At 38.1% G+C, this 25,408-nt stretch overlaps 3 protein-coding genes and 2 pseudogenes across 3 annotated transcripts; all 5 read left to right on the forward strand.

The window, feature by feature from the left end:
• Nucleotides 1–2,252: 2,252 nt before the first annotated feature.
• Nucleotides 2,253–4,945, forward strand: LOC104897686 (cysteine-rich receptor-like protein kinase 10; annotated as a pseudogene).
• Nucleotides 4,946–8,247: 3,302 nt separating this feature from the next.
• On the forward strand, nucleotides 8,248–18,717 carry LOC104897500 (L-type lectin-domain containing receptor kinase SIT2). Its single transcript, XM_048646609.2, has 3 exons — nucleotides 8,248–9,122; nucleotides 9,197–9,255; nucleotides 14,948–18,717. The coding sequence occupies exon 3, from the start codon at nucleotides 16,508–16,510 to the stop codon at nucleotides 18,512–18,514; it is 2,007 nt and encodes a 668-aa protein (XP_048502566.1). The 5' UTR covers nucleotides 8,248–9,122; nucleotides 9,197–9,255; nucleotides 14,948–16,507; the 3' UTR covers nucleotides 18,515–18,717.
• LOC104897499 (L-type lectin-domain containing receptor kinase SIT2) lies at nucleotides 9,288–12,586 on the forward strand. Its single transcript, XM_010684384.4, is given in 2 exon segments — nucleotides 9,288–12,375; nucleotides 12,378–12,586. Coding segments are annotated over 2 exon segments (2,034 nt in total). The 5' UTR covers nucleotides 9,288–10,550.
• On the forward strand, nucleotides 12,836–14,382 carry LOC125498426 (L-type lectin-domain containing receptor kinase SIT2-like; annotated as a pseudogene).
• A 146-nt stretch (nucleotides 18,718–18,863) lies between the features above and the next one.
• Nucleotides 18,864–23,078, forward strand: LOC104897501 (L-type lectin-domain containing receptor kinase IV.1). The gene is made up of 2 exons (XM_057395444.1): nucleotides 18,864–19,375; nucleotides 19,478–23,078. Exon 2 carries the CDS (start codon nucleotides 20,888–20,890, stop codon nucleotides 22,916–22,918), a length of 2,031 nt encoding a protein of 676 aa, XP_057251427.1. The 5' UTR covers nucleotides 18,864–19,375; nucleotides 19,478–20,887; the 3' UTR covers nucleotides 22,919–23,078.
• The last annotated feature ends 2,330 nt before the right edge of the window (nucleotides 23,079–25,408 follow it).

Below are 25,408 nucleotides of genomic sequence, written 5' to 3' on the forward strand. Positions count from 1 at the left end.
TTACAAGTCATGCCAGTGCCCCTAGAAAGTTTCAGGAGAAAAATATGACCGGGCCATGAGGTACCGAAAATGAACCTAAAACAGCAAAAATTGAAAATTATAATGCATGCTTTCGGACCTTCCCGTGTCCCGGGAACTAGAGTTCATAGGATGCCTCCTATGGACATGGAAGGTCATTCGAAAGGACTCCCATGTCTTGGAACAGACATATGATGGCTTTCACGACAATTTGCATGTCATTCCGAAGTTTGTTACGAAAAAGTATTAATGAGGTATTTAAAGTCATTATGTAGCAATACAACGGGTACCAAGCACTCGTGATACTTTATAAGTCATGCCCAAAACCGTAGAAATTTTTCAGGAGAAAAATGTGACAGGCCAGGAGAAATTAGAAAATACCCCTAAAAAAGCCAAAATTGAAGGTTAAAGTCACGGTTTTAGACGTCCCCGAGAACTGTGCACCGAATGTCGTGGGATGCCTCGAGGGGACATGAGATGGTATATTAAGGTCTTCAACGACTTTGAACGTGCATAAGAACAACTTCTATGACCGTTTCGAGGCCATTCCGTGGCTGCACCACAAAATCATAAATGGGTGGCTTGTTGGCATTCTGGGGCAATTAAGATGGTGTGAAGCACCCGGGATGAATTATAATTAAGTCGTGCCGCACCCCATAGGATGGTTTTCGGTGAAAAATATGAATGGTCCGGAGGAGCCCTAAAACGGTCAAGATTGAAGGCTATAAGTCACGATTTTAGACATCCCCGGGAACCGTGCACCGAATGTCGTGGGATGTCTCGAGGGGAAATGTGATGGTATATTAAGGACTTTCACGACTTTGAACGGGAATAAAAATAACTTTTACGACCGTTTCGGGGTCATTCCATGGCTGCACCACAAAATCATAAATAGGTCGTTTGGTGGCGTTCTAGGGCAATTAAGATGGTGCGATGCACCCCTTATGCATTATAAGTCGTGCCGCACCCATACGAAGGTTTTCGGCGAAAAATATGACCGAGTCCGAAAGAGCCGTAAAATGGTCAAATTTGAAGGCTATAAGTCATGGTTTTAGACGTCCCCGGGAACCGTGCACCGAATGTCGTGGGATGCCTCAAGGGAACATGGGATGGTATATTAAGGACTTCCACAACTTTGAACAGGCAAAAGAACAACTTTTACGACCGTTTAGGTCCCATTCCGTTGTTGCACCACAAAATCATAAATGGTTGGTTTGATGGTATTCTGAGGCATTTCAGATAAGCACCCGGGATGCATAATAAGGTGTGCCGCACCCCATAGGAAGGTTTTCGGCAAATATTTGATTGGGCCTGGTGGAGCCCTAAAACGGTGAAAATTGAAGGCTATAAGTCACAGTTTGAGACGTCCCTAAGACCCGTGCACTGAATGCCGTGGGATGCCTCGAGGTGACATGGGGGGTATATTAAGGTCTTCCACGACTTTGAACGGGCATAAGAACAACTTCTACGACCGTTTCGGGGCCATTTCGTGGCTGCACCACAAAATCATAAATGGGTGGCTTGATGACATTCTAGGGCAATTAAGATGGTGTGATGCACCAGGATGAATTATAAGTCATGCCGCACCCCATAGGATTGTTTTCTACGAAAAATATGACCAGGTAGGGGTGTTAATGAGCCAGGGTGGCTCGCAAACTGTTCGAGCTCGGTTCGGTCAAAGCTCGGTTCGAGAGGGCTCGACTCGAGTTCGGATCGGCTCGAGAACTTAACGAGCCGAGCCTGAGCTACCTTAAGCTCGGCTCGAAAGCTCGCAAACAGGCTCGATAATTTTTTTACGGTTTTTTCACCAGGTACCCTTGTACTTTATCAAAATTCATGGGGTACCCCTAATTTCAAAAAAATGCACCAGGTACCCTTATTCTTTTCACAAAATGCATGAATGCCCTTAATGACTAACGGTGTTAAGTTTCCGTTAGTCATTAGGTTAATTAACCCCTTTAACCCTCTAACCCTAATTAAATCCCTAATTAACTAAGCAAATCCTAACCCTAAACCTAACTCCCTAACTTCAAACCTTACCCCCCACTATCCAACCACCACCACCCAACAACCAGCACTCCCTTCCCCTCCCCCAACCCCCCACCCCGGAGCCTGCAACAGACCCCCTCCCTACCCCCGCAACACCCCTCCCCCACCCACTCGGACCCGCAACACCCCTCCCCCGCAACCGACACGACATCAGCCCCCTCTCTCCTCTCTACTGAAGCTCATCAATGGCGCCACTCCTCCTCCTCGTCTTGCGCGAATTCCCAGTCGCGAATTACTTTGAACCGTATCTTTCTCAACAACCCCGTCGAAATTCCTCCTTGATTTCTTTTTCTCTCTCCTTTTTCTTCATTGATTTCTGATTTCGAAAATGGTTTCGAAAATGTTTTCAAAATTTGTTTTCGAAAATGATTTCAGAATTGGTTTCGAAAAATGATTTCGAAAATCGTTTTCGCAAAAGGTTTTCGAAAACTGATTTTTGAAAATGGTTTTCGAAAATAATTTTGAAAATGGTTTCTAAAATAATTTCGAAAATGGTTTTGATTTCAAAAATGTTTTAAAATTGATTTTCGAAAATGTTTTCAAAATCTGTTTTAGAGGGTGCAGGGTCTGGTGGTTTTTACAGTGCAAGGGAGTGGTGGTGTTTGCTGCTAGGGGAGGGGGAAGCTGCCGGGGGTGGGGGTAGGGGTGGGGGTGGGTTGGGGAAATCTAGGGGGATGATGAGGACTGCTGCAGGGGTGAGGGTCTGAGGGAGGGAGGAAGGGAGGGAGGGGGTGGTGGTGGTTGGGGTGGTGTGGTGGTTGTGTTCAAGTCATGGGTTAGGGTTAGGGTAAGGTTAGAGGTTAGGGTTTAGTTAATTAATTAGGTTTAATTAGGGTTAGAGAGTTAATTAACCCTGATGACTAACGGAAACTTAACACCGTTAGTCATTAAGGGTATTTGGTGCATTTAACTTGAATAATAAGGGTACCTGGTGCATTTTTTTAAAACCAGGGGTACCCCATGAATTTTGAAAAACCACAGGGGTACCTGGTGAAAAAACCCATAAAAAAAATTAAGAAATTGCATAGAATAGGGTTTGATCCCGAGACCTCAAATACATATATTAAAGTTCTAACCACTAGGCTAAAGTTCTTACCCGGAGCATAGCCCGGAGCCCCGGACCTAATAACTAGTTATGAGTGAAAACCGTGGTGTTACAGATTATACTATAGATTTAAGTATTAATTTTATAATATGATCACAAATGTTCAAAGGTTATATACATTATAAAGTCCTAAAATGACCACTCAAATAATCATCTTGTACAATTGTTGCAGATGATGATATGGAAGACATGGCAATGCGGAATCATTGCAATATGACTTCAACACAATAAAAGGCGCAACTGACAACTTCTCCGAGGATAACAAACTTGGAAGGGGAGGATTTGGTGAGGTGTACAAGGTAAAGCATTAACCGTGATCAATGAGCTAATTATCTAGTGATTAGTAGAAGAAAATTTTGAATTAATGTTTTTGTTCAGGGAAAGCTTGCTAATGGGCAAGAAATCGCTGTGAAGAGGCTCTCAAAATACTCAGAACAAGGCACCTTGGAGTTCAAGAATGAAGTTGTTTTAGTTGCAAAGCTTCAGCATCGAAACTTAGTTAAATTGCTGGGATTTTGCATATCAGAGAAGGAAAAGATACTTATCTATGAATTTTTACCTAATTCAAGTCTTGATCGTTTCTTATATGGTACTACTTGCATCGTACATATCCTTCTTTTAACTATATCTATGTATGCTCGTTTATAGCTCTCCCGTTTTGTTTAATTGTTCATTTGGACAAGTCACAAGAGTATTCCGAATGAACAAAAAGTATAGCCTTGTGCGTGTCATGCATGCGGTATATATACCGGGTTTTGTAACAGAAGTTACAATAAGGCTAATGTACCTTATTACATTTCGACACATTTTTTTTTATCACAGACCCATTGAAGCGTGCATCTTTGGATTGGGAAACAAGGTTTAAAATTATCCATGGAATAGCAAGGGGACTTCTATATCTTCATGAAGACTCTCGACTCAAAATAATACATCGGGATCTTAAATCCAGCAATGTATTACTTGACGAGACGATGAATGCCAAAATTTCCGACTTTGGCCTTGCTAAGCTTTTTTGTATTGGATCAAACCCAAGGGGACACTAAAAGAATTGTAGGAACATAGTAAGTACTCGGCGTACCAACAATAACTTGCCTATGATATATACTGCATGGTTCTTTAGTTGAACGTAACCATTTTGATCTTTAAAAGAACCCAACCATAACGTTCTAAATTTCTTTTGCAGTGGATACATGGCTCCAGAGTATGCAATGGCCGGCCAATTTTCTGTAAAATCAGATGTTTATAGTTTTGGAGTCATAGTCCTGGAGATGGTCAGTGGCCAAAGGAATAGTTTCTTTGATCGACAACTACATGAAGAGGGATTACTACACCTTGTAAGACTCTAATTAAACCATTTAACTACTCTTTCCTTTCCTATGTATCTAATAATAAGTAGTATGTTGACATGTTTAATTCATAACACAGACATGGAGACTTTGGAGTGAGGGAGCTATGTTAGAGCTGGTAGACCCTGCACTCAAGAGCATCTTTTCGATCGAAGAGGTGAAGCTGTGCATCCACATAGGTCTACTGTGCATCCAAGAAGATGCAACTAGAAGGCCTCGAATGAATTTGGTTATTGCTGTATTGAATGGACAATCTGTTACACTGCCTTTGCCAAGCGCACCCCACGTTTTCACCTTTAGTAATGTCAATACTGATGCGACAGATAGTAACTATGATGCATCACCCGTGAATGAAGACCAACAAATCCAATGTGATGTTAACAAATACACAGGAACTCTCAATATTACAGAACTCGGTCCGAGATAACGCAACAAGACTATTTATTTTCTTTCACTGAAAAAAAAAACATGGAATTTATTATAGTGGAGCTTGCAGAGACTCAAAGACAGAGGAGAAATGCTTTGATTTTTGCAAGTACTTAATGCTTCAAGCTGTATTATGTTTTTTTGGCAAGATAGATATTAAAGTTTAGTAAGGAATTATTGAAAGAAACTGAACATTCAATGATAATGTATGAAGAATGAATTTAGCATGAAGATCCCAACTTTTATAAGAACTTAACTGTTGTTAAGCGTGTTATAACCCACATGTGAATTAGAAAATAGTGTCCGACATTGAAGAATTAGAGAGATAATGACAAACATATAGATCGGTGGGGTACTCCACCTATCACCATTTGGTTTTAGGATGAAACCCTACCAACCTTGTATATGATCAAGCTCTCCTTCAGCCTAGGCTTTTTTGGCCAAATGAAGTTTATCATGGTATCAGAGCGTACGATCCTGACCCATTATTTAATAAATTCATGTAAATTTCACTTGTTGACCAATCTGAAAAGTATAGAAAAAATTGACCTATATGTCGCTGGAGCTTATTTCATTTACCAAATTATCGGCAGAACAATTTTTTTTACCGAATTGTCTGTGAGGGTTAGTTTTTTCTTACCAATATGGTCGATTGGCCAAAGAACGTCATTTGAACTTGTCCATCTTTTCCAAGCCTTCACTCCGTCAGATATTTGCCATGACTCAGGATTAGCAGGATAAGCGCCCTTTGATGCTATACTTCCTTCACTAATTCTATTGCTCTCCTTGTCGATGACCCGCATAGCTTAGTAGCTAAACGCCAAGCTAAAGGAATAGCTTTGATTGAAAGATATCCTATTTCCCCCTTCGCATTCAATAGGTTCTTTTTTTTTTTATTGAAATTGTACACCAACTAATTACGACTTCCCCCACTTACTTTAAAGTGAACAGTCACTGACGGAGGTCAACTCGCAAGAGGTATATATACTACATTTTCTTAATAAAAAGATATGGAGCCTATTGAGTAATGGGAAACGGGATACTCTCCGAAAAAATCCATAGTTGGTTGGGGATTCATTCGCTTCAAATGTTTTCAAGATACCAATAAATTTGAAGATATTGGTTGCACATGATTACCACTTATATAATGTCTTTATATTATTATTTTTAATGTTACATCGTAGTGTGTTTTATATTTGCACCATCCCCTTCTTGCGGTGTTGCGTGCCTAACATCTTTAGCAACCTGTTTGTAAGGTAGCAATAAGCCATATGGTAATGAGTTTATAGGTAAATTTGTGAATAACGTTTTACCTTAATGTTCATGTATTTTAATGCTTGTCCCTCCGCATATAATTAATATGTCTAGGATTGAGGTTTCATTATTAGGTATAGGGATAAGAGTACTGGTGATCATGGGTCGGGCTGGGCCTTTAAAAAATTATCCATTAGTCGGGTCGGGCCAAATATTTGTATCCAAAACCACTATTTTGGATAAAAAAAGAGCGGGATTTTCGGGACAAAATCGGGTTGAGCTAAACCCTGACTTCTAAGCATTCTTATTAACTAAATTACTCAAGATTAGCAGCGGAAGACCTAGCTTAGTCGACGCATTGCCGCCGTACTTTTTCACTTGGGGAAACTATAAGGCGACATTAAACATGTTATACAGTGACATTACCTTGATTCTCTACTTCTTTAAAGAAACACTTCAATAATAAAATGATATTTTCTAAAAATTTAGGTAGAGTTTCATTTGTAAATTGGACAACCCAAAATGGAAAAATGTTTAGAAAACCTGTTACAATTAAAAAAAATTCAAATAAAAAACTCAACGCTTTCGCGGAGCAGCAGCTAAAGAGAATCAAGTAAGAGTTGAATAGCCAAAAAAATGAAATATTACAGCAAAAAAAATAACAAAATAGGAAATTTGACAAAAAGAAAACATAACTAAAGAGAACTCAAAGAAGATTTAAAAGAACTTACAAGTTACGAGTTGAATAGTTGATGAAGACTCGAGGAATTTCGCACACCTTGAAGAATTTCGCACAACTTTGCAACGCTAGAGTTTTGAGGTGTAATAAAAATGACAATTGAGTTGAGAAGTGGGAAACGGTAGAGTGCGTAGGGTTTTATGTTTTATATGTTTAGAAATCCTTAAGATTCAAAAATCGGGCTTTCAGGGAAGTAGATGCTGATAGATGGTTAATATGTGATTTGTGAATTAGAAAAGGAAAAAATTTGCCAAAAAAACCTTTTACGAGTTCAATTTGTGAAAAAAACCTTATAAAATATTTTATGCGTAAACAAACCAAAAAGTATATTATTTTTGCAAGATGAAACCTGAGACCATTTTCCGATGTTGACCCTTATTTTTCCGGCATTGATCATAGCAATTTCCCTTCTTCCTCCATAATCACCACCTAGCCACCACTGCCAACACCTACCGCCAGCCTCCCACTAATCGAGGGAGTCCAATACACTGTCTCATGATCTTCAAGTCTTCAATATGTTTATTATATATGGGAACTTTTGAAAAATTTGGTGTGACCAATATACACTTAGGTAAAAAAGAAAACTACATTACCTATCATCCTATTAGGTTAAAAATGAATAAAATAAAATAAAATAATCTAATTCAAACTTAAACTTTGCACGCATAGCGTGCATATAAGGCTAATCTCTATTATATAAGGGAAGGGGGAGCAATTGTGTCCTCTTTTGAAATGTCTATCTTGCCCCCCCTTCCCATTCTAAATTACAAATTCACTTACAAATCAAAGGGGGATTCAAACAAAAATACCAAAAATATAATTATAACAATTACTCACAAGTCAACTAAAATCATAAAACTGCATAATTTACGTTGTGCAAATCACTAAAATGAGGAAACTTTATAAAAACTTAAAAATTCACTTACAAATTACAACCTATGGAAAAATTGACTTGAAATCAAAGTGTCCACTTTTTTTACAATTTATGAAGTACTATACTTAATTCAAAAATCAACTAAAAAATTATAATATTAGAAATCATAAATAAATTCAATAAAATTTCTATTTTGTTCATAGAATTTAACTTTGAAAAGTAAAAAAAAAAAAACAAAAAAATGGTGAAAGTCTTAATGGACATAAACTAAACCAATCAAATTTTGCAACTAAATTATACTTTGTATGTCTAATGTTCAAATTTTGATTCTTATGCCAAAGAAAATCGAGTTTCTGTTTCGAAAAAAATTCAAGCACGTATCGCGTGAAAAAAAATTCTAGTTTGATATAAGTAAAGTTAGTCTCTTGTCCCATCTTTTTTTTTTTTGAATAGTAAAATTAATTCATTAATAAAAGTCATACGACATCTACATAAGCAATCGAATCAAACAAATACATAAGTTGAATCAAACAAAAATTTCCTTCATAAAAACTACGATCGTCAAACGAATCTTGCAATGTGGAACATCTCCCGCTTATATCGCTGGAAAATACAGCCTTGTTGGAGAGACAATCTAACGATCCCTTGTAGTCGTGAGGATGATTTCCGTCGGATTCATCTAACCATATTCGAAAAATTGATAACCTTTGTGATCCCGCATAATTCTTCACCAACAAAATAATTTCACGGCAATCCATTAGATCTAGTATCCCGGATTGTAACCTATAGAAATTCCCCCTCTAAAAGAGGAGAAAAACCCTGTCTTTCGAAGGAGGTCGAAAAACCTTGTCTTTCGAAGGAGATCGAAAAACCTTTTCTTAAGAAGGAGACCGAAAACCCTGTCTTTCGAGGGAGAAATCGTTATTGGAAACCTAAAAACAAATAAAAAAAACAAAGGTGGGGCTTTCCAACGGTAAAAACCGATGGAAGCCCCTTTAAAAATCAACAATGGAGGCTAGGGTTTTTGAAAGTAGAGAGGAGAGAGGGGAGAGAGAAAAAAAAGGGTGGAGTCTTCCGTCACAAGAGTATGTAGTTTAGTTATTACGTTTCTAAGTACGTAAATTTTGGCTGTTAAAGTTCAAATTAAAGCTCGAATTACATCAACAAAATCCGAGAAATTCCAGATGAGACAACAATGCGTAAATTTAGCGCCATTGATCTCATTGGAACTGTATTGCTGTACTACGATGATGTCAAACACTTTCAATATGATCTCATTCTTGCGATTTTTCGTCGCTTCATCAGTTCAAAGTAAGTAATTTTGTTGTGCTTCTACTTAATACTTCATAATTTTGAATGATTCACATTTTTTTAATTTTCCGCAGAAATTTCGAGAAAAAAATCGTTGTAGCGGAACTTTTTCTTCTCCGATGTGAAATTTAAGGTGCGTTTGCGGTTTTTAATTATGACAAAAAGTTAGAAAATTGCTAGAAATACTATTTATGTTAGAAATTAGATAATTTTGGTGCGTTATTGTTGTGGATTTTCTTTTCTGTACCTAAAAAAAAAAGCAAACAAACATGTGGATTGTGGAAGTATGAACGCAAAATTGCCAATCAGAAGGTATATTTGTGGAAATTTGTGTGGAAATTGACGTGTTTCCGTACCAAACATATACTTTCTCCGTTCTGAAATACTTGCAGTACTTTGACTAAAAAATGGTTGAGCTTGTTAGTCAAAATGTTGCAAGTAATATGGGACGGAGGAAGTAATACTCATTGTGGTGGGAGTAAATGTTTAGTGTCTGCAGTTATAGGTTAAAGATTGTGGTGAGGTCTTTTTAGTTGATTTTGGTATACGAAAAAAAAAAGAAACATTATGGTGCTCAAAGTTATTGACAGTTTAATTAAAATTCGAAGATTTAAAGTAGTATATATGTGAACTCTCGAGTCTTTGAATGACCAAGCTTAGGCCGAGCTTGGACACTTAAAGATCTTTAGGGTTCAAGTCGAGCTTGAGCTCAAGCTAAAGTTTACCTAGCCAAGTTTGAGATTGGTGAGCTCGAATTCAATAAGTTGTCGATACTTGTCATGTTAGAGTTTTGATCCTTACACAGTGATCTTTGTCAGTTTATAAGTGGTGAATCAAAAATGAAGTACTCCTAATATTGGACCACCCTAAATTTTTTCTTACAATATGGCAGGGTGAGGACTTCTTTGAAAATTCACATGTGGGACTTAAATAAATTGCAGATTTTAGGACAATTATAGCAGTCACTATCCTGGTGCTATTCAAGCCACCCATGACCCAACTCTAATGGAGGCCACTTACTTTTGACAAAATGACTAAAAATCATTTAACAATGTTCTTTCTTCCACACAAGTTATTTTCAATCAAGCTTTCCTTCATAAATAGGCACCTTTTTCATCCATTGGACTAATTGTTTAGCTAGTCTGATACATAATTACTAGTTAAACATTTTTTCATTTCTTTTTTCTTTTTGGATGGCCAATCAGATGTTAAACTTGAAAGTCACGTTAAAGGCAAGATTTTCTAGATACACACGAGAGGTTGCCTCAAATTGTGCCACAGCAAGATAGAAAATCCTCAGAGAAATATCTGAAAGTGACAAAAAGTGTTTTTCTTCTATGTCTTTTACATAGGATATCTTATGCCCTTAGTATCAGGTCTTTCAGTTTTGCCTTGTTAATCCTGAAACTCCCTGCTATCTTGTGTTTGATGGCTGAAACTTTTACACACCTACATAAGTTATTGGTACCCCTCTTATTAGTTGTCCTTACCTTTGCTCAAGATGAAAATCAGTTCATCTACAATGGCTTTCAAGAAGCCAAACTTCATCTTGATGGGCTTGCAAACATCCACCCCGATGGCCTTCTACAGATGACCAACTCCTCATTGCAGGGAAGTGGTCATGTCTTCTACCCACGACCGTTGAAGTTCAACACAAGTCGTTCGTTTTCCACAACTTTCACTTTTGCCATAAACACTGATGTGCCAGGTCATGGTGGCCATGGAATAGCTTTTGTTATCTCCTCATCCATGAACTTTGAGCATGCTGTTCCTGCTGAATATCTAGGAATTTTCAATATTACTAGCAACGGTCGTAAATATAATCATGTATTTGCAGTTGAATTAGACACTGTCCAAAATGCTGTTTTTGGAGATATCGATGGCAACCATGTTGGCATCGATGTTAATGGCCTGCGGTCAGTTGATTCTGCTTCAGTGGCATATGATTCGGATGAGACAGGGACAAAAATGAGCCTTGAGCTCTCGGGTGGAAGTCATATGCAGATTTGGATAGATTATGATGGAGAGAAGATGCTAATGAATGTTATGTTAGCTCCATTTAAGCATCCAAAGCCAAAAAAATATCTCTTGTCTACTCGTGTCAATCTTTCTCCAGCATTTCTTGATTCTATGTACGTTGGTTTCTCCTCATCTACTGGTCTTACTGCAACTGAGCATTACATATCAGGTTGGAGCTGGAGTCAAAATGGTCGAGCTCAGGAACTTAACCTTTCCAAGGTTCCATCAATTCCTAGACTTAGAAACCACAAGAAAAATGTTAAAGTTCTTTTTATAATATTGATTGTTGTTTTAGTACTGTTGCTGGAAATTATTGCTGGAGTAGCATTTGCAGTATGGAGGAAGAAGTATAAAGAGCTTAAGGAACCATGGGAACAAGATTACATTTCCTATAGATTTTCATATAAAGATCTTTATTTAGCAACTAAGGGTTTCAAAGACTCAGAGCTTCTTGGTTTTGGAGGTTTTGGGAAAGTTTATAAAGGCGTGATACCTTCTACACAAACCCAAGTCGCTGTGAAGAAGGTTTCGCATGATTCCAGGCAGGGTATGAGAGAATTTGTATCAGAAGTTGTGACTATGAGAAGGCTAAGACATCGAAACTTGGTCCAACTCCTAGGTTATTGTCGTAGAAAAGGAGAGCTTCTTCTGGTGTACGACTACATGCCCAATGGAAGCCTCGACAAGTTTCTATTTAAGAGTAAGAACTCCAACCTTTCTTGGAGTCAGAGATTTAACATCGTGAAGGGGGTGGCATCTGCCCTTCTATATCTTCACGAGGAGTGGGAACAAGTCGTTCTTCATCGTGATGTAAAGGCAAGTAATGTTATGTTGGATGCTGACATGAATGCACGGCTAGGTGATTTTGGTCTTGCTAGGTTATATGACCATGAAAGTGAACCTCGAAGTACCCATGTAGTTGGAACAGTAGGATATCTTGCACCGGAGCTCAGTATCACAGGCAAACCAACAACTGCCACTGATGTGTTTGCTTTTGGAATATTCTTACTTGAAGTGGCCTGTGGAAGGCGGCCAAACAGTCTTCAGGAATTTTCTGGAGAGGACTATGTTTTGGTTGATTGGGTATATGACTGCTGGAAGAAAGAAGTGATTTTTGAGACAAGCGATCCCAAACTGGAAGGAAACTACCAAGTTGAAGAAATGGAGCTTGTTCTAAAATTAGGCCTGTTGTGTTCCCCTAAGCCAGAGGGAAGGCCTAGCATGAGACAGGCAGTTCATTTCTATATGGAGATGCGAATCTGCCTGAATATCTTTCTGATTATGACCACGAAAGCAATGGATTTTTTGGTGGGAGTTGGAGTACTTATGTGTCAATTTTCATCATCATTGGGAAATTCATGCAACCGTATCTAGCAATAATTCAGCCGTACATGAAGGCGCTGAATTGCAAATGCATCGTATCATTTATAGTTAATGCCATGTGAGACTAATAGTGTTCTGGACTTCTGGGTTTTGTATATTGGGTCTTGTGGGAAAGCACATAGAAATTCAGAAATATGTTTTAGTTCTTATATAAATATGAGTTTTTTGAACTGAAATTAGAAATATTTTTAGTCAGAACCTGAAAGTAGTGTGTTTGTCACTTGTTTATGAAATATTACTAAAATTGAACTCGATTGTTGAAGCTATTTGTATAAATTGTGTGCTAGACTACAGAGTTCTAAAAATTTGTTATGAACTTGACTGGTACTATCACTGATTTTTGCTAGATGTATCCCTTGTTTGCTCTAAACAGTAGATGAGCTTATCAATTTCATGTAAAGCATCACAGATATAAAGTTGTCTGGAATTTTGTGACCATGAGTTGAAGTATTAGTTACCAAATTTTCCCTTTTTTTGGTGGAGAAGAGAAGTAGATTAATCAAGAAACAGTAAAGATAGGAAAATTTTCAGTTTTTCGTGATTCTATGTATGTTGGGTCCTCTGGAGCTACTGCAAGCTTAAGATTGTAATATCTCCGAACTTCCTTCACTTCCAAGGGTTAGAAATCCCAAGGGAAAGCTGGGACCAATAATTATAGCACTTCTTGTTGTTTTTGTACTATTGTTGGTCATCATTGCTGGAGTTGTATATGCAACACGGAGGAAAATGTTTGCAGAGGTTAAGGAACCATGGGAAGAGGAATATGCCTCCCATAGTATCTCATTGAAAGACCTCTATGTGGCGACTAAAGGCTTCAAAGACTCTGAACTACTTGGTTCTGGAGGGTTTGGGAAGGTTTACAAAGGTGTGACACCTTCTACAGACACCCAAGTTGCGATAAAGAGAGTTTCCCATGATTCGAAGCAATGAATGAGGGAATTTTTGTCTGATATAGTCAGCATGAGAAGGCTAAGACATAGAAATTTGATCCAGCTTTTAGGATATTGCAGGAAGAAAGGGGAGCTTCGTTTGGTATATGAATTCATGCCTAATGAAAGCGTTAACAAACTCCTTTTTCAGAAAAAAAGAACCCAAATCCAACCTATCTTGGATTCAGAGGATGAATATTATTAAAAAGGGGTGGCTTCTGCTCTGCTTTACCTTCATGAGGAGTGGAAACAAGTTATCCTGCATCGTGATGTCAAGGCAAGTAATGTTCTGCTAGATGTTAATATGAATGCCAAACTGGGTAACTTTGGGCTTGCTAGACTATACGATCATGGTGATAATCATTGGAGTACCAACATTGTTGGAACGGTGGGATATCTTGCTCCGGAACTCAGTATAACAGGGAAGCCTACAACTGCCACAGACGTGTTGGCTTTCTGGATATTCTTCTCGAGGTGGCATGTGGAGTACAGCCTTTTTGCTTGCTTAATCTCGGGGTAGAAGATCTTGTTTTGGTGGATTGGGTATTTGACTGCTGGAGAAGGGAGCGGTTCTTGAGACAGCCGATCCTAATTTGGAAAAATATTATGACAGTGAAGTAATGAGTGTTGTTTTAAAGATAGGCTTGCGTTGTTCCCATCCAAAACCAGAAGCAAGGCTGAGCATGAGGCAGTTCAGTTTCTTCATGGGGATGCAGTCCTACCAGATGTCCCATCTGTTTATGATCTTGAATGGAATTGTTTGTTTGATGATTGTTGGGGGACATTTGGTTCCTTTCCATCCTCACTTAGTTGCTCGTCATGGCCGCTGAATTTTCACGTTGTTTACTAATACCTCAGTCACATATCTTGCATCTCTGATATGTGAAAGTATGTTTACATGTTGTATATTGCATAAACACCATTAAATATGTCCTGGTTTCTTTATTTTAATGAAATGTCTTTTCCATTACAATGAATGTTGAGTCTAAACCCTGAAGTCTATGAGGACTTGCATTTTAAACTATTGTTGTAGTTGCAGGACTTGTTGATATGTGCATATTATGTGTTGATCAAATTTAGATTTTTGGCTAGGATAATTCTGACTAGACTATTACTCTTCTGTCCGGAATTGATAGTCATAAATTTTTTTAGTATGTCCAGGAAACGTTCTTGTCTTTCCTCGAAGAGTAATGTTTCATAATTGAATATTTTAGCATGCCCTTACCTAAATTAAGTAATGGGAAGATGATAAACAATTAAAAGGCCATTGTTCCAAAGGGTAGCTTTGGATATTACCCAGTATGCTATATCCTTTATTACGAAAGTACTATGAGAATGTGACAACTTAATTAGAATGTCCGGAGAATCCAATTAGATGCTGAACAATGAACATATTATTTGCCGTTTGTATGTCGTGATATAGGAGAAAATCTAGTTGATTCTGAAAATTCTTTGAATAGCATGCTAATCGTTGGTTAAACTCATGTAATGCAGAGACTAATACACTCATTAGCTTGGCTATAATGACCTCTGGATTCTGGAAGGAAAAAACATAGAGACACAGACACTCTTCTAAAGATATGTAATGAGTGGACAGGAGTAAAGAACTACTAGTCAGCAAAGTGGTGCTACATTAGCTCATTGCTCAAAGACCATAATGTGGTAGTCTTCGTCTGTTGCGTCGCTCACTTGCATCTATCAATTCGGTAACTATATTCTCCCCTGCACATGCTAATGTAGACATATATCAAGTGTCAATTTAATAATTTTAACATCTTAAATTTAAATTCCAATTAATATACAGCTATTTCAGCAATAAAAATTCAAATGTGCCAAAAAGAAGGCATTGTCTAACTCATTTGGTAGCATGGCTGAGTGGGATGTGAGCATGATACTTTCAGGTTGCGAGTTCGGGACCAGGGGATGGACTTAAATATCTTGTGAAACATATAGGACCATGATTACTTCGCTCTAAAAAGAGTCTTAACTGGAGTATCAGATACGAATTATTTTATATTATTATCTGTACAAAGAGAAAAAAAATCCTATAGGTATGGTTTTCTATGCTATTATAAATTTGTACTCGTCATTGAACTGTAAAAATATATTTGAATATCTTCTTTTTTTTTCTATGTTGGAGCCTGGTGTGGCAAAGTGACCAACCAAACTCAAATAGTAAGGTGACATGAACTGAGAATGAGTAGGTGACCCTAAGGCCAGGTAAATAATCTTTAGGACAAGTAAAGTATATAGCTACATTTGCGCAATTAATTGATGAGAAAGTATTGTAAAAGTATAAATTTAGTGAAATCTATCACCAAACGCAAACCAACTATGAAAGGGTTACTAACTCAAAGGATTGCTAGATCTTTGTCTCACATGATTAGCCCATCTTGACATAAGTTTTAAATACCAGTAAATGTTTTCCATACTTCTACAATTTGATATTAATAATCCCTATACGTGATGTACAGAAAGTTTTACTGATGTGCTCTTATCTCTCGTAGAAGTGCTAAAATACAATTTTGACGTGAGAAATAAATTCCGTTGGATGTGTGAATAGGCAAATAGGTATTTATTATAAATCTGTCATTTCAATTGTACGTATGGTCATGGATTCATTATAATTGGTGATCAGTCATAGTCCTTTGATAATTCTATTAAACTTAATTGACCTGCTGTCCTTCCACAAAGGTAACTATGCTAACTTCCTTTTCTTGGTTTCCCTCTTTAACACCAACCATATTACTTCCTTTCGTACTGTTTTAAATAAAACGTAGGGCCTTGGCATGACTGCATGAGGATTTTGGAGAGGAGAGAGATAGAGAGAAAGAAAAAGAGGGACCCTTGTGATGAGGAGAGAGATATAGAGAAGTGAATACCAAATAAAGTAATATTTTATTTATTCTGAAATGGCCTAAAATGGTAAGTGTTTCATTTATTTTAGAACGGAGGAAGTATGATTTTTTAATCAAAGGCTAAGACCACAATTAAACACCTTTCTCTTCATCTTATTGTCTTCCACATCAGAGAATTCTGTGTCACCCTTCTTTTATGGCTTTCAGAATCATACTCTATTTTATAGTAATTTATCTCTTGACCTTAGCACCCACAAATTATGCTCAAGATTCAAAGCAGTTCATATATCATGGCTTCCATGATGCAAAGCTTCATCTTGATGGGGCTGCAACAGTCCACTCTAATGGACTGTTGCAGCTGACCAACTATACAAAACAGCTAACTGCTCATGCTTTTCGTCCACTCCCTTTAAACTTCTCTTCATCATCATCGTCTCTTTCATTTTCAACCTCCTATGTTTTTGCCATATATCCTGACATTCCTGCCATAACTGGTCATGGAATTGTGTTTGTTCTTTCTCCTTCAATGGACTTTCACCATGGTGTTCCAGGCAAGTTTTTTGGTCTTTTTAATTCTTCATCAGATTTTAAGCCTTCAGACCACATTTTTGCTGTGGAATTAGATACTATCCAGGATTATGAATTCTTGGATATTGACAGCAATCATGCTGGAATTAATATCAATAGCCTGATTTCAAATGTATCAGCTTCAGCAGCTTATTTTTCTGACACTGAAAAAGTTACCAAGAACCTTAGCCTTGTAAGTGCGAAACCTATGCAAATATGGATTGATTATAATCATAACAACTTGTCAGTTAACGTAACTATGTCTCCTCTTGGACTCCCTAAACCAAGTAGGCCTTTGTTATTTTTACATGTCAATCTTTCTGAAGTTGTCTCAGACACCATGTATGTTGGTTTCGCTTCATCGACTGGTTCAGTGGCTAGCAGTCACTATCTACTTGGGTGGAGCTTCTCACAAGGTGGGAAGGAAGCTCAAAGATTTGATTTATCAAAGCTTCCTCGGCTTCCTCGTTATGGAAGTCAAAGCAGAAAATTGAATGTCGGTTCTATAATCTTGCTGGTTGTTATATCAGTGATTCTGGTAACAATTGGTCTTGTTTATTATGTCATAAGAAGGAAGAAGTATGAGGAAGTTATGGAAGATTGGGAGCAAGAATACCTCTTGCAGAGATATTCTTATGAGGTTCTTTACAGAGCTACAAAGGGGTTCAAAGACAAGGAGCTTTTAGGAGCTGGAGGTTTCGGGAAGGTTTATAAAGGAATGTTACGTTCCCCAAAACTTGAAGTTGCTGTTAAGAAAGTTTCACACGGTTCAGGCCAAGGAATGAGAGAATTTTTAGCAGAAGTAGCTTGTATGGGGAGGTTAAGACACCGGAATTTGGTACAACTGCTGGGGTATTGCCGAAGGAAAGGAGAGTTGCTATTAGTTTATGATTACATGCCTAACGGTAGTCTTGACAAATATCTTTACGAAGATGAAAAACCAAAACTTTCATGGAACGCTAGATTCAGAATAATTCGTGGTGTGGCTTGTGCACTTGTATACCTCCATGAAGAGTGGGAGCAAGTAGTTGTGCATCGAGATGTCAAGGCTAGTAATGTTCTACTCGACACTGACATGAATGCAAGACTTGGTGATTTTGGACTAGCAAGATTATATGATCATGGTACCAATCCTCAGACTACCCATGTGGTTGGAACAGTTGGATATCTTGCCCCAGAGCTTACTAGAAAGGGAAAGGCAACTACAAGCACCGATGTATTTTCCTTTGGAGTGTTCGTCCTAGAAGTTGCGTGTGGGAGGAGTCCAATAAGTCTTCAAGGTTCAAATGGAAAAATGTATTTAGTTGATTGGGTGTATGAATGCTGGAATAAGGGGGTGATTAGTGAGGCAAGTGATCATAAATTAGGAGGGAATTATGTTGCAGATGAAATGGAGCTAGTTTTAAAGCTAGGCATGTTTTGTTGCCATCCAAGACCTGAAGGAAGACCTAACATGAGGCAAGTGATGCAGTTTTTGAATGGAGATAATGCTTTGCCTGAGATGCTTCCTTTTGATGCTAAATTTACTCATCCAACACTCAACCATCAAACTTTGGCGTCATATACCACATCCTCTGAAGGAAACTCTGCCTGTGCTTCATACAGTAGTGATTCTATATTAAAAATTGGTCGGTAGATTAGTGTATGTAATGTAATGCTGAGAAATAATTCATTATCTCATTATTTTCTTTCCTGTCCTTCTTCATGGTTTTGTGGTGTAGATTTTGAACTTCTGATGACTCTCAGGACGTTTTAGGGAAATTTTCTCAGTTTACTTATGTTTATAATGTTTCAAGTTGTCCTGATGTTCATTTGGTATTTGAGAGCATTTCTTATCAAGACATTCTGTGTTTTTGCTTTTGGGATGTTTATGCTTGAAGTGGATTGTGGAAGGCGGCCAATATCTCCACATTCCCTAGAAGAAGAAAAATTGGTGGATTGGGTATCCAAATGCTGGGAAAAAGGGGAGATCCTCAAGACAAGTGATCCTAGGTTGAGGGGTAACTACATTGCTGAAGAAATGAAAATCATTTTGTGGCTAGGATTGATGTGCTGCCATAATGATCCACATGAAAGACCTAGCATGAGGCAAGTAATGCAAGTTTTGGATGACAGTAACAGCAGAGTTTGGATCAGGGAGCTCCGCTTCCACCATTATCGGACTCTGAATCTGATGTCTGCTCTCTATCTAGTACTGATTCAATCCTCATGCATGGTCGTTGAATAGAATGCTCGTGTGCTTAGTTGGTTATAATTTCATACATAGTTTATCTAACAGCCTACCACTTAACCAAAAATGCCTGTAATATAACAACATTGTAATGTGAATATCAGAATATAGGTACATTTTTTTTTTTTTAAGGTAAGATGAAGTCCCTTGCAAGGAAGGGGGGAAATTGGGGATCCCCCTTGCAAGGGGTGAGACTCGACCCCGTGACCTCTAGGATCGGAGGTGATGCCAATACCACTAGGCTATCACCTGCTGCTCCGAATATAGGTACATGTTACTACTGTTAGTGCTACTTTTGGAATTTTATATGCTCATACTGGAATTAATACAGTTTTAGGACTTCTTTTCCTTTCTTCTTTTGATCTACAGTTTTGGATCAGACGAAGAGCTAAGGAAGCGACGGCTAGCAATTCACTGGAGCAGAATGAATAGCCATAGAGTCTTCTCAATAACTAAACAAAGGTATAGAAATATCTTGTCTAACTATGCCTTCTTGGGCTCCAGACTCCTGAGTGACGTGCACCATTCATTCTGAGCCACTGGTGACCAAGAAATCAGGCATTTCGAGCTAAGAAAAGAATGAAAAAGTATACTACAGCTAGTAGTTAACAGAATGTAATGTTAAATTGAAGACTTGATGCAATGGTAAATTCAGAATGGCAATGAAATTATGTGGGGAGAAGAAAGGACAAGGACATGCTTGCTTATAAAGATGCTTTTTCTTAGGGACATATAGAACTTATTGTCATTCCTCCATATTACCTTATAATATAAATTATGCCATTGAATATTATGGCAACAAAGAAAGATAGCCTGAAACATGCCACATACGGAGTCATTTTTTTGAGTAAAAAGCTATGTTGCTCGGATTCTTCATTTCACCTCAAGTACTCGTGTCGGATCCTCGGACATGGGTGGGACACTTGGACACTTTATTTTGGGCTAATTTATAGAAAAAATTCTAAAAAATAACCGAGTCGGGCACTTGGACACGTACTCGTGTCAGACATGGGTACCCGAGTCTGAGCAACATAGGTCATACAAGATGCCATTTCATACAAGGCATGCCATGTGAAATTTGTCATTTAATTAACACCTTATACTTCAGGTAAAGCATCTAATCATAAGCACATTTGGAAACTACAGACACGCTCTCTTTCTATGGTCAAAATAGTTTTAATGTTGGCAAAACTGGCGTCTTCACCACAGCTTTAGATAGATGAAGGTTCTCAATGAGTTACTCATTTCCCCCTATAGGGCAATATAGTGAAGAAGCTATCTTTCATCGCTTGGTTAAAATCTGTAAGTGGCACAATTATTTTTGCGAGATTATATGTAGATTATGCAGCTATGACCTTAATCTTTTGAACTTTTTTCCAAGTTTTTTAGTTCAGTTCAATTTAGGCCATTTTCCGCGCCTTAAATGTGTACAGGTGTATGTGTAATGTGTATTATACATTTATACTGCCATCTACCTGCATTAGTTTTGTAGCAGTTATTAGAGTTGTCTTTAAGAGTAGTAGATAAGTCATTGTCAGTTAAAAAAGGGGTGATGGGTCCTAAATAGAGCATAGTGCCAATAAAAAGTTTACAATGCCAAGTCATCATACGAAGTATATAGATACAGACCTTCATAATTCATAATACTCTGCTGACTTTTCAAAAGATAAGTCAAGCAACTTGTCTCTAGATTCCACATACATCTAATCTGCAGTGAGTTAGAAATCAGGCATATAATGCAAGTAGATCAGGTACCTTAGAACAAGAATTTCCAATTTTATGTTTCTAATGGTTGTTTTTCACCCTAGAATACTGAGCCTTGCAATATTTCTTACATTAGTTGTACATGCTTTTGCTCAAAATGAAACACAGTTCATCTACAATGGTTTTCAAGGATCCATCAATAAACTTCATGTTGATGGAGTTGCAACTATCCTTCCAAATGGTCTTCTGCAAATGACAAACTACTCACAACGCATTACTGCCCATGCTTTCTATCCTTATCCTGTGAACTTCAGACCAAAGCATCTATCATTTTCCACCACTTTTGTTTTCGCAATGTATCCTCAAGTACCACATTATTCTGGCCATGGAATCGTCTTTGTTATTAGTCCATCCACAAATTTCACAACCGCTTTCCCACACGCATACTTAGGACTCTTGAATCCTTCCACCAATGGCCAGAAATCTAATCATGTATTTGCTGTAGAGTTAGACACAATCCAGAACGCTGATGTCAAAGATATAGATGGCAACCATGTCGGTATTGATATAAATAGCCTCATTTCTGATGATGCTGCTCCAGCAGCATACTATTCTGATAAAGAAAAGGAAAACAAAACCTTGCTGTTAAATAGTGGGAAAGTAATGCAAATTTGGATAGACTATGATGAGATCGAGATGTTAGTTAATGTAACACTAGCTCCATTTCGTCATCCAAAGCCAAGCAAGTGTTTGTTGTCTTATCAAATCAACCTTTCTATAATACTCCTTGATTCCATGTATGTTGGTTTCACTTCTGCTACTGGAAATACAGCAAATTTTCATTACATACTAGGATGGAGCTGGAATCAAAGTGGTAAAGCACAAGATTTTGACCATTCCAAGCTTCCATCACTTCCGCAAATCAAACATCACAAGGAAAGCTTCAAACAGTTATTTTTTATCGTTCTACTTACTATAGTTATACTGCTATTACTATTGATTGTTGCAGCTGTTTGGCTCCTGTGGAGGAAGAAATATGAAGAGTTGCTTGAACCTTGGGAAAAAGACTACTCCCCTAATAGATTCTCATATAAGGATCTTTTTGTAGCAACAAAGGGTTTTAAAAACTCCGAGCTTCTTGGAGGTGGTGGTTTTGGGAAAGTCTACAAGGGTGTGTTACCTTCCACAAGAGACCTAGTTGCTGTGAAACGAGTCTCCAATGATTCTAAACAAGGAATAAAAGAATTTATTGCAGAAATCTCTAGTATGAAAAGGTTAAGGCATAGAAACTTGGTACAACTCCTTGGCTACTGCAGAAGAAAAGGAGAGCTTCTTTTGGTCTACGAGTATATGCCTAACGGGAGTCTTGACAAGTTCCTCTTTGGTACAGATGACAAATCCGTTTTATGTTGGTCCTGGAGGTTCAAGATCATACAAGGGGTGGCATCTGCCCTTATCTACCTTCATGAGGAGTGGGAACAAGTTGTCCTTCACCGTGATGTTAAGGCTAGTAATGTCTTGCTAGACGCTGAGATGAATGCAAGGTTGGGTGATTTCGGCCTAGCCAGACTCTATGATCATAACAATGATCCTCGAACCACTAATGTGGTGGGAACCATAGGATACATTGCACCGGAGATCAGTAGAATGCAAAAACCTACCACCAGCTCTGATGTTTTTGCTTTTGGGATGTTTTTACTTGAAGTGGGTTGTGGGAGGAGGCCAATAGGCAAGCAGAATGATGTTGATATAGAGGACTTTTTCCTCAGTGACTGGGTCTATGATTATTGGAAACTAGGGCAAATTCTTAAGGCGAGTGATCCTAGAATGGAAGGAGATTATCAGGAAAAGGAAATGGAGCTGGTCTTGAAGTTAGGCCTTCTCTGTTTGCATCCGAAGGCCGAAGAAAGACCTACAATGAGGCAAGTAGTTCAGTTTCTTGATGGAAGTGCAACTTTACCAGATATAGCACCCGAATATGACGTTCAAGGTGGTTACTCCTTTGGGGATGCTTGTGGTACATCAGGTTCAATAACAACTTCCTCCGGAACTGCCTCTCTCGGGGTTATGTCTAGCACAAATTCAGCACTCCGATATGGCCGTTGAATCATAGGTTTATGATTCTTGCTGTTAGCTAGAATACTATGTCAGATATTGGGTTAGTCTACCTTTTCGATGACTGACGACGTAGTATGTAAATCTATTGGGCAATGTAAGGTTGTTGGATAATTTCTTACTATTTACTACTGTACTTCAGAAGCTGATATTCTTTCCTGTATTCAACAACCTCGATGAAAGCCTTGTGTGCTCTATACCTGAAATCATACAGAAAGAATCACTAGCTCAAGGACCTCAAAGGGAATGCTGTCTGATGTTAAAAACCCTGGTTTATCTAGGAAAACTAACACCTATTTGTATGGGCTCCTTTCAAAATGATTTACAACTAGAGCAAAACATATCTTAACAAGAAACAATACTTCTTTCTATAGCTTAATCAGCACTGACAACTCAGAAACTTAAGAAGCATCACATTCAATAGAACAAATTCAGCTTTTGATTAAGCATTCATAAAAAACGAAACCGGAAATGTTTGCAATTAAACAGCATTGTGATGTGAATAACAGTATATGTACATGTTAAAAACTTAAAACTGCTAGTGCTTCTTTTGGAATTTTATTTACTTTATACTGGAATTAATACAGTTTCACGCCTTTTTTTCCTTCTTTTGATCTTTTTCTTATTGCAGTTAATATAGAAAGTCTGCTCATTTAATCAAGTAATAACTTAAAGAAAAACTGATGAAGACAAACAAAGAGAATAAGTAATAGGCAAGTGTCCATCTACCTTGTTGAGTTTATATAGTTAAGGGTGTGTTTGGTTGGGAGGAGAGTGTATTCTAGGAAAACTATTTTCCTTACTTTTTTTTGTTTAGTTTGGACCGGATCAAGGAAGGAAAAATACAGGTTGAACTTCATCTTCCATGGTGGAAAATTACTTTTCTTGGGAAGGTAAGAGAAGCCACACTTTCCCCCACTCTATCAAACGATACAACAACATAAACAAAGGAATGTGTTCGATGGAAAGTTACTTTCCTTACAACCAACAAAGAAAAATCAATTTAGAACTGAGTTTTCCTCTGGAAAATGATTTCATGTAAAATCACTTTCCGTTGGAAATGTTTTCTGTCCAACAAAAACACATCCTAAATAATCTTTTAGATTAATTAGCAATCCTCGTGATCAACCCCTGAGTTATAGGCTTCAATTTTGGCTGTTCTGGGGCATTTTCGGCGAAACTAGAGGAATGTTCCCGGGATTCGGAAACCAGAGGCCATGGGATGCCTCCTACGGACATGAGAGGTTATTTATTTGAAAGGACTCTAATGACTTGGAATGGATATATGAATGCTTTAACGACCGTTTCAGGGCAATTTTGGGTTGCACGGGAAAAGTATAAATAGGGTACTTAGAGGCTTTATGAGGCAATGTAAATGCTTTCAAGACCCGGCATATGTTACAAGTCATGTCGACACCCCTAGGAAGGCTTTGGAAGAAATTTATTGTCGGGCTCGGAGAAGTCCTAAATGCTACCAGAATCGTCAAAATTGAAAATTAATACACGTTATTGGACGTTCCCGAAATGCAGGCGTCGTAGGCCATGTGATGCCTCCTAGGGACATGAGAGGACTTTTGAAAGGACTAGGCTTGAAACTATCATATAACGACTTTCACAACAGTTTGCCGGGACCATAGGATTAAGAAATTTTCCGAAAAAAACCAAAATTGAAGGTTATAACACAAGCTTTTGGATGTTCACATGGCCCAGGCACTGGAGGCCATGGATGCCTCCCAGGGACATGGGAGGTCATTCGAAACAGTTCCCATAGCTTAGAATGGATATATGAATGCTTTCATGGCTCTTCCGGGGTAATTTTAATTGCAAAAATAAAGAATTAATAGGTTGACTTTCTGAGGCAAGGCAAATTATCCTAGCTCCGGGATACTTTACAAGTCATGTCAGCACCGCCAAGAATGTTTTGAGAAGAAAATATGATTGGGCTCGGTGGAGTCCCAAAACGCCCCAAAACAGCCAAAATTGAAGGCTATACTCATGGGTTGATCACGAGGATTGCTAATTTATCTAAAAGACTATTTAAGATTAAAAGTTATAAGTCACGATTTTAGATGTCCCCGAGACATTTGCACTGAATGTCGTGGAATGCCTTGAGGGACATGGGATCGCGACAACATTTAGTGCACGTGTCTCAAGGACGTCTAAAAGCGTGACTTATAGCCTTCAATTTTAACCGTTTTAGGGTTCCTCCGGGCTCGATCATATATTTCGCCGTAAACCTTCCTCTGTGTTGCAGAACGACTTATAATGCATCTCGGGTGCTTCGTACCATTTGAATTGCCCTAGAATTCCACCAAACAACCAATTTATTAATTTGTAGTACAGCCCCGGAATAACCCCGAAACAATCGTAAAAGTTGTGCTTATTTCCGTTCATCGTCGTGAAAGTCCTTAATATAGCATCCCATATACCCTCAAGGCATCCCACGACATTCGGTGCACGGATCCCAGGAACATCTAAAAC

Source organism: Beta vulgaris, chromosome 6, assembly GCF_026745355.1.
Source record: "Beta vulgaris subsp. vulgaris cultivar EL10 chromosome 6, EL10.2, whole genome shotgun sequence".
In the NCBI taxonomy this organism is placed as follows: domain Eukaryota; kingdom Viridiplantae; phylum Streptophyta; class Magnoliopsida; order Caryophyllales; family Amaranthaceae; genus Beta; species Beta vulgaris.